At 38.0% G+C, this 9849-nt stretch overlaps 1 protein-coding gene across 3 annotated transcripts in view; it reads left to right on the top strand.

Annotated features, from left to right (window-relative positions):
• TFB1M (transcription factor B1, mitochondrial) overlaps positions 1–9849 on the top strand; it is a 66166-nt gene that overhangs the window by 27985 nt on the left and 28332 nt on the right. For all 3 annotated transcript variants that reach the window (XM_011362719.2, XM_011362718.2, XM_023532158.1), the window contains exon 5: positions 6776–6895. In XM_011362719.2, the coding sequence (XP_011361021.2) occupies positions 6776–6895 (120 nt within the window). The remainder of the gene's footprint in view (positions 1–6775; positions 6896–9849) is intronic.

Raw genomic sequence — 9849 nt, 5'->3', positions numbered from 1 at the left:
GGACCCCTGAATTTTCACCACCCAAGTTAGGTTAATGATTAAACAACCAACATCTTTGACACCCTCTTGCACGCCTCATTCTGACCGTGTCTCCTATCCCCCGCCTATTACAAGGGAATCAATACCGTGAATTTGGGATTTATTATTCTCTGCATGGTTTATCACATAGATTCTTATCTACATAGTTAATACACTTTAGTTTTGTCCATTTTTGACCTTTATACAAGCAGATTCCTACATGATATATCCTTATTATTCTTATTCACTGCTGTTGCTCATAGCTGTAGTTTATTTGTAAAGCTACACACCACCCACTCTTTGACCGTGTCATAATTTGTCCTTTCTCTTGCTTTGGGACCCCGAATTAGTTTCAGCGTTTTGTTACTGTGAACAGAACCATCCTGAACATTCTTGTATTTGTGTCAGCTGAGGCATAAGGGCAAGATTTCTCTAGGACACATACCCTGAAGTGGAAATACTGGATTGTAAGGTCTGAAGTTTGCTGGGGAATGCTCCGTTGTTCTCGAAAGTCGTTACGCCTGTTTATATTCCCACCAACAGTGTGTGCGAGTTCATTTTGCTCCATGTTCTTGTCAGTACTTGCTATTGCCAGACTTGCCTGTTTTTGGTAATCTAGGGAGAATGGTGTGTCATTGTGGTTTTATTTTGTCTTTTGCTGATTTCTAACGAAACTAGGCACCGTTTTACGTGACCTTTTGGGCAGCCTCTTTTTTTGTAAAGTGCATGCCTTTTGCCCATTTTCCTGTTGGATTGCTTGTCTTTTTCTCATTGATTTGGAAGGGTTCTTACATATTCTTATTACTAGTCCTTTTTTAAATGTGTTGCACATCTTCTATGACATGTTATTATCGTCTTTTTACAGTATCTTGAAGAGCTAATGTTCATAATTTTAAATTTATGGTTGTGCTTTTTATATCTTGTTAAAGAAATCCTTTCATATCCTGAGATCATGAAGATATTCTTCTGCGCTATCTTCTAGAAGCTTTATTGTTTTACCTTTCACATTTATGTCTCTAATCCACCCAGGGTTGATTTTTGCGTATGGTTATATCATGTGATCCCACTTAACCTAGCTCGATTTATTGAAAGGTCTGCCCTTCATTGGCCTCTGTCAACACTTCTGACATAATAACGAAAGCCTCTATAAGCATCGGTCTATGAGCATTAGAGACACCAAAAAGAAAGATGATGCGAAATCTAGGAAACATAAGGTAGAGGAGGGAATCTTCAGGAAGAACATTCAGTTCGCATCAGAGCACATCCAGAATTTGATAAAATAACCATCACGTTTGCATCTATTGAAAGAATAGTTACACGGGCTGGGAAGAGTTTAAGATCGAATTAGTGATAAATAGAAGACTAAATACAATAGGGATTGAAGCAAATAAAAGATACCACTATTGTGAAGAGAAGTAAATACATTATTTGCAGATATGTAATTTATTTTGGAAACAGAAAAAAAGAAGGCCCTATCTAAAAATAACCACCAAACTTTACTAAGAGAGTCTCCAAAGATCACTGAGGTAAGTAAATTAAGAGAAATATCATAGCCCTGGAAGGAAAAATGATTATTGTAAAGATGTTTTACAAATTATTATTTTTTACAAATTATGTTTTTTCGATAACACCTTGAAAGTAGCAACGTTCCAGGGATCATCTCGAAAAACCTGTAAGAATGGGTAAGAAATTTTGAAAAAGAAGAGTGGTGAGAGAAGACTTGTACATCAACTACTAAAATGTAAAGCTCTAATAAAGCGCTGTGATGCCTCAGGAGACACATCAGTGGCTAGATTAGAAGGCCCAGAATCAGACACCTTAGTACATGTCAACAATCAGATATAAATCAGAGAGAAAAAGAATTATTTAGCAAATGCATGGGTATTTGGTTAAGTCTTAAAAAATTTTAGCAATTCAGCACATGTAAAAATTAATTCCAATTACTGTGTCTTTAAATTCACCACACATTTCTGCAGTGTCTAATCTGTTGTTAATTCTACTCGATGTATTTTTCATTTCAGATATTGTATTTTTATCTCTGGAAGAAGTTCCGTTTCAGTCTTATTATATCTTCCCTTTCTCATTATGTTCATGCTTTCCTTGGCATCTTTGTGCATGTGCGTAATATGCAAAGCTCTTTTAAGACCTTTGCCTACTAATTTTATTACCTCTGTCATTTCTGTACTTTTACCAGTTGACTTTTTCCCCCTCCTTGCTGCAGGTCCCATTTTTCTGCTTCTTTGCAAGCCTGGTAATTTTTGACAGTATATCATATACTGTGAGGTTTTGCGTTTTTTTTAAATGTTGTTGAGAGCTGGATTTTGTTGGATTGGTTGAGTGGTGAGTTTTGTTCTGGCACATAAATAAGTGACTTGCAGATTGGTTTGAGACTTGCTTTTAAGCTTTGTCTTGACTGGTCAAGAGCAGCCTTTAATCTGAAGTTAAATAAGTCCCACTACTAAGTCATGACCTTTCTGAGGAATTCACCCAGTTCCTGTGTCTTCTAGGGCTCTCTTCTTTAGCTCTTGGGAATGCAGACTATTTCCAGTTCTTTGTGAGTCCATTTTGTCCTACTGCTTTCCAACCGGTGGTAATTTCTTCTGCCTCCCAGCCTCTCAAGCCTTAAGGAATTAACCTCATGCTTTGAGAGATTTATGCTCAGCCAAATCTGGAGCTCTCGTCCACTTTCTCTCCCTCTCCCTCCGACCCCCGCCTGTTCCCATACCTCCAGTAGTCTGCCCCACAAATGCTGGCTGCCTAGGCTCCCTGGAACTCCAGCCTCTGTGTCCTCAAATCAAGGAGACCTCTGGGATCTGTGTGTGCCACTGCTCCTCGTGCTGCAGCCTGAGAACTGCCTCCAGGTGTAAGCTGGACAGTCATAAGGCTCAGCTTCTTTCCTTTCTGCCACTGCAGCCCCACACTGCCCCACACTTCAGCCCCACATGTCCAGTTTATGAAAGCTGTTGTTTCATGTATTTTATTCAACTTCGTAGTTGTTTCTGTAAAAAAAAAACTTAACATTAGAATTTCTTTGAGAATAGACTGTATAACCACCTCAGTGCAATTCTTTAGATGCTTCCCTCAATGAATGAGTGCGTCATAAGAATTTTATTTCTTAGATCCATCCCTTTCTCTTTACTCATGTTCCTCTGGAGATGAGTGATTCTCAGCGGAGCGATTTTGCTCCATCCACACCTCGGGGACGTTTTTAGTTGTCACAAGTGGGGATGGGGTGCTTCTGGTGTCCAGTGCATAGAGGTTAGGGATGCTGCTAGACATCCTTCAGTGCACAGGACAGCTGCACGAAAGAACTGCTCAGCGTTAACCAGCCCAAAATGTCAATACTGCTGAGATTGAAAAACTGCTTCAGAGTGTTTAGCCATAAAATCCATCACAAAAAAGTGTAGGACCATCACGTGTTTGTCAGGCACTCTAAGATGACATCCATACTTTTCTAAGGTCTTCGTCACTTCCTGCTCATGAATCTGTTCTTTTTCTTCTGTCGGTTTGAGTCGAGGCCATGCTAATAGTTTTCTTTGTTGGTTTTTCTCAACCTTTGGATTTGTCCTTAGATTTTTTTTCTCAGCTGACACGATTATTATGGTATTTCTGTTCTTGAGTAACACAATAGAGATGCAAAATACTGTGTACTCTTATTTTGGGGAGAAGAGCAAAGGAACAGAGGCTTAAGAGGTGGAGTAATATTTTCAGTGACTCAGAATGTCAGTGGTGGTTATTAATAACAGTCTTGCTTCAAGCTTACCATATGCAATTATTTTTCTTTAACAAAAAAAGTTGATTTTGGTTAAATTTTAATATGGATATTGAAAAGAGTTTAACTTGAGTCTATAATTTAAGGAATGCTTTAGAAGCACGGGTAACACTGCTCTGATTTTCACATTTTGCATGTGACAGTTTCAGTGGGAGAATATATGGCATCATATTCTTATATATCCTCTCTGTGCTCTTGACACTGCCATTTTTGTAATTTTGTATTTTAGCCACAGAAAGCACTTTTAAACATTTTTTTTTGCTCGGCTTTGTGTGTCACAAATAGAAATAAATGAGCATGGTCCTCTTACTCCTTTGTCTAGGATATAGGGTCCAAATGTAAGGATTCAGCTCACACACATTAAGGGACATTATATGGACAGTATAAAGTTACACTCATAAAAAAGAATCAGACTAGGTAGCAATAAATGAGACCTTAACAAATCTTATCTGACCTCATTTTATAGATGATGAAACTGAGGCTCCGAGTAATTTAATGTATTCTAAAAGGTCATGGAGCTAGTTGTAGGGCAGCTGAAGTTGAACTCAGGTCATATTTTTTGCTGAAGTCATGATGTTCAGCTTCTCCATGTGGCTGGACCTATGGTCTTTTCTTTCTGGGTCCAGCATCAGCCTCTTCATCTCCTACCATCTCTACGGGACCCTGGCTGTTGAACGGTCACATTCCTAGCAGGGAGAGTCACCTCTTCATTAATTATGTAATTTTCTGTGTCTCCAAGACATGGCAGTTTCACTTCTCAAGTAAAAGCCAACTTTTTCTACTTAAAATTGTTTTAGATGAATAAGGGGGGAAAAGTAACACTGTCCTTGAAAATTCTTTGAACCCTTTTTTTTTTTTTCTTATATTCAGGATGCTTTTAAATGCTCAAGGGTTAGAGGTTTCCTTTTACTGAAGAATTAACTGGGTTGGTTTCCTGGCCTTTTGCTGTTGCAATCATCTGTCTTGTAATGGAGCTTGAATTTTCATCGCTTTACCTATAATACATGTATCACAGAAATATCAATTCATGTTTAAATGGTTGATTGACCATTTAACTAATCATTTTGCTAGCGTTTAATGAAGTCCTTCACAGAGCTTTTTGGTCTGTTGCTTGAATTTTTCCTTAGCGAGTTAGGGTGGGCGTGTGTTCTGCTTTCTTCTAAATTAAGCCATATGGTCCCCACGCCTCACCATGGGTGTACCAAGACTGGATGGGTGACGTTAATGATCAGGACTGGCCCTCCCCCGGCACAGTGCTCTGAGATAGACTTAGATGTGTCTACGTGTCCAAGTAGCTTACTCTTCTTACCTCCCGGGTTGGCTTTTTGGTTAGTGATTTTTAAATTTCTTGAATTCTTCAGTGGAAACATACCTTTCAGATGTAAAGTAAAACATTGGAAGAAAATCCAGGATGAAATAATTTTTAAAATCCGACATTTCTTTCTTTTTTTTTTTCCTTCTAATTTTGTGATTCTGTTCATGTCAGGTTTTAGTTTTACGCAACTGCTTTGAATTGTGCCAGTTTGCCCAGTGCATTTTGAATTACTTTTATACCAGTGGTAAAATTAAGCTTTTTTTTTTTTTTAGGAAGAAGTAGAAAGATTTTTGACCACTTGATCGATAAGCTTATTCTTTAACTTAAATCTATATTTTGTCTTTATAATTTTGTTCTTTATTTGAGAATATATATATTTATTGGTTTCACATTTAGTAGAGAAGAGTTTATTTTGTCAGATATACTGGAGCCAATTCATCACTTCTCTTAAATTTACCTTCCCAGTAATTTCAGCTGTCCAAATACAGACAAGAGCCAGGTAATTTAAAATGAGAGGTGGCTCCTAAGTAACAAAATAAATGCTACAAAATCTACAGTTAACTGCGCCTACAGGAAATTTTCCCAGCTTCTCAGATTAAAACCTGTTTTTTAATCTTACTTAAGGCAATACCTTTTGCAAGCCAGATCATGTCATCTTCATGCCCACAGCACGTTAGAAGCAGCAGAGTAAAGAGGCCGCTAGAGACCAGTACATGACGGCGAAGCAGGAGGAGAGAACCCAGCGCAGTGAACACAGCTCAGAAAGCACCAGCGGCTGTGGAGCGGTGCAGCCCAGGGCCAGCGTGCCCAGCCCAGGGCTACCCCGTGCCACGCAGAAGGGGTTAAGGCACACCGAGAAGCAGGAGGCAGGGTAGAAAGATGAATATGCCTCGTTGTTTTTCACCTGCCACTCAGCTTTGTCTAGTCTTCACATATTGACATTTTTCATATATTTTTTTTTAAGAAATAGATTAATGTAGATATGTTTGGAGCCCTATTCTGTCCTCTTTCTTTCCCTCCCATGAGTTGTACTGTCTTAAAATGTATATTCATCATGCCATGCATGTTTTTACTTGCACTACAGATAAAGATATATTTGCGGGCACCCACATAACACGCAAACAATAAAAAGTAATCTTTTGACGTTTTTACATAAATGGAATCATACCGTACGTATTTTCTGTCAATTATTTTTTCCTCTATTTTGGGATGTATGTTGATAACTCTTGTTATTCATTTTAACTATTAGTATTGTCAAAATTACCACAGTCACCTATTGATGGACCTTAATGTTTTTCTTTTTTTGATATTACACACAATGCCACAGCAAACGTTCTTACACGTGTCTCCTTGTATAAGTGTACAGTGTTCTCTAGGATGTGTTCCTGAATGTAGACTTAATGGATCATGAGTTCACTGTTGCTCCATATACTCACAGTACTAGGTTCTGCCAGGCTCTTTGTTAAAATTGTTTAAATTTTGTTCATTTCGTGGATGCGAAATTGTATCTCATTTTGGTTTCAATTTGCATGTCTCTAATTTGCAGCGTGGTCGAGTATAGTACATGGTTGTGGTTCGTGTTACTCTTATCGTAGTTTCTATTAGTTGTGTATCTTTTGGTGATGATCAGACTGGGTTATTTGCTAAAATTCCCATTTATCTTTCCATAGAGACTTACAGCCAGTACTGGAAGCAAACAGCGTAGCCGCCTTTCCATTATGGCCCAGTACCTCTGCAGCGTTCAGCAGGTCTTGACAATCCCAGGCCGGGCTTTCGTCCCCAAACCAGAGGTGAGCTTTTGTTTATTTGTCTTAACTGTACCAGAATTAGGGTTTTAATTGTAGTCTTTACTCCTCTGAGGATGTGCCATAGGAAGTTATCTGTAAGATCCAGTCTATCTTTCTATGCAAACAGTGCCATAACTTTTTCTTTACCTCTCCTGAAAAAGAACCATAAGAATCACAATATGAATAAAAATCACAATTCTTATTCTAATTTTTCGTCCTCTTATTTGAATGACCGAATGTCTAGGATTATCCATGTTACTCTGGTGGCAGTATTATTATTTCCTTTTACACTTAAAATTATTTTAGTATGGAAGATAAGTTGTATGGTCACCCAATCCTCAAAAAAAGAAATTAATAGTTTTTGTGTGTGATTTCTGTTAGAGACTTCTAGCTAAAGTTATATCAAACACTATTTATCGTGAATGGTTTTCTACTTTTTTGAGAGAGCTTATTTTTGACAGTGTTATTTGTGATCAATCATTTGTGGAAAAATAGTTAACTATTAAGTTAGGCTTTGACTATTATATGCTAATTACAGAAAAGCAGTGCTAATTACAGAAATAAGTTTCTCTACCCAAAATAAAAATCATTAAGCTGGTGTCTGTTTTAGCAAAACCACTACCAGATGAGTTACTACCGCAAAGAGTCATCTATTTCATCTTCGATGTGCAGTGGGCACCTACTCATGAAAAGCCCTGGGCCAGCCAGAGAGGGAGAGGCAGCGGGGTGAGGAGCTCAGCCAGCCGTGGGGTCTGCCTTCAGGGAGGCCACAGCCCATGCGGAGCCGAGTCTTCGCTTGCCGAAACTCTCAAGTATAAAGTCTTGCAAAGTTTCTCTTACGTTATTTGATATTCCTTAATAAAAGTAGATAGCGTGATGAAAATTGTATGATGTGACTTTTGGATTTAGAGGTACGTTACATATTTAGAACGGGGCCCCAGCCAGTCGTGTTAGACCTACATCTACATCTCGAAGCGTGGTCTGAGTAGGTTCTGTGTTCTTTGCTCCCACCGTCCACTTCCTCTGCCACGTTGTCTACCACAGTTAGCTGAAGTTTCAGGTGACTATAGAAATTCAGTCCATCTTCCATTTATATAACAGGCTTAATTGTCAAGCTCAGGAAACTCACTGTCACTACCCCCTCTTTTCAGCATCTCAAGGTTTCAGACATTATAAATGGTTTCTTCCAAAATAATACATCTTACTAGATCCTAGACAGTTTGATGACTGAGGATCACGTAGATCATCATCAGATTTAACACATTTATCTTTTTAGAGATTTTCTGTCCTGGAACAGGTAGCCATGGTAATGAAGAAAACCAAGCAACCATACAACTTGCTTTGTTCTTGTAACACATATAGGTGTGTGTATACTGGAGAGTGTCAGACCCAGCTATGTCAGAGACCAAGATCTTCACTTTTAGACTTTTATAGTTACGGTTATTACCATAACCCAGAATCTTTAGGCTACCTAATTTTACCAACGGGTTTTTAAAGTGGAGATTAGAATATATTTAGTGAAAAGTTTCTAACTCTTTGTTTTAGTTACCTTTTTGAGATCGTTTGGTAGTGTTTAGAGGTTGTTATTAACTTTATCTTTGATTTAGGGTTAAGGTAGCCTTGTTAGTTAATTAAAAGTTCTTTCCTCTGGGATTAAGGCCTCATGAAAATATTTATTATTTGGAAAAAACCTAGCTGTCTTCGAGTCTCTCTTCATTGAGGGATGTTTGCTTTTTGGCAAACTAAACATATTCATAGCAGGTTTCTTTACATGCTTTTCATCATGTTATAAATATTACATACAGGGGATTTATTTGTAACCTAGGAAATAAGTTCTTGAGGAAAGAGAATGTATTATGATAAGGGAAAACAATAAATCAAAGGATTAAATTTTCGTTCTGAAAGAATTCTTCTCTGCTCTGAAGTAGTTTTACCATATTGGGGCGGATCAGGAATACCCCAAGGAAAGCCAGAAAATATTTGGCTGCTAGTCACATTGAGCAGATTTTTAAAAACTCATTTTCTTAAGAAAGGGGAAGAGTTTTTACAGAGATGATAACAGTACAAGGCTGCCCCTCTGGCTAAACCCTGTGAACACAAGAAGAGAAAGTCAAACACAAGTAACTACAACACAAGGTAAACTATGCTAATTGCTAAAGTAGAGGTACAGGCAGATTCTGGGGGGAGTTGAGAGAGAGAGGCTAATTCTCTATAGATGCTCACAAGAAACTTACCAATAATCAATACTTATTCTCAGCCAGAACTCTAGGAATTAGATAAGGAGGATTTCTTTTGCGACATGACAAAACTTAACGCCTGGAGATTTCTTCTGTGAGAACCCAATATGCCTTCCGTTCCTCAGCCTTTAGATGAACTAACTTAATCATGCTTTAATGGCAGAACTTTCACTACCATGGAGCTATAATATTCTGGTCTGACCAGTTGAACAAAATTCTTGCCAGACTCTTCACTCTCATTAACTTCTCTAGCGCAGCCCCCAAAATTCGAACCCAAAATTCTATCTACAGAAAACACAACCTCGTAAGTTCTTAAAATTAGATTAATTGGTCTACTCTAGTGTTTCTTAAACTACCAGAGTTTGTAGTATGTGGATTTTAAGTTAGAATTGTAAACATTTTCTTTTTTTATTTCACTGTTAATAAAATTATTGTTACAAGACAAAAATGTCCCTTTTGCAGTGCATATTCACAACTAAAAAATGCTTCCATGAGAAATTAAAACCGTAAGCCTCTTGAGCTGGCAACTGAAGACCCCTGAGAATCCACGTATTTCTAGGGTTTCGCAATAATTTTTTTTTCAGCTAGCTTGAACATTACTCAGTTTGAGGAGTTCTGAGCTATTAGCTATTCTCTCGAAATTCTGTGTCATCTTTTTCTTTTATAAATTGTAGTCATCATGAGTCTGGTGATCTAACGTCCTTCCCATAGAATGGACAG

The sequence above is a fragment of the Pteropus vampyrus genome, unplaced genomic scaffold, assembly GCF_000151845.1.
Source record: "Pteropus vampyrus isolate Shadow unplaced genomic scaffold, Pvam_2.0 Scaffold78, whole genome shotgun sequence".
Taxonomy (NCBI): Eukaryota; Metazoa; Chordata; class Mammalia; order Chiroptera; family Pteropodidae; genus Pteropus; species Pteropus vampyrus.
Note: the sequence above shows the minus strand (reverse complement) of the source record. Positions and strands in the feature narration are given on the sequence as shown.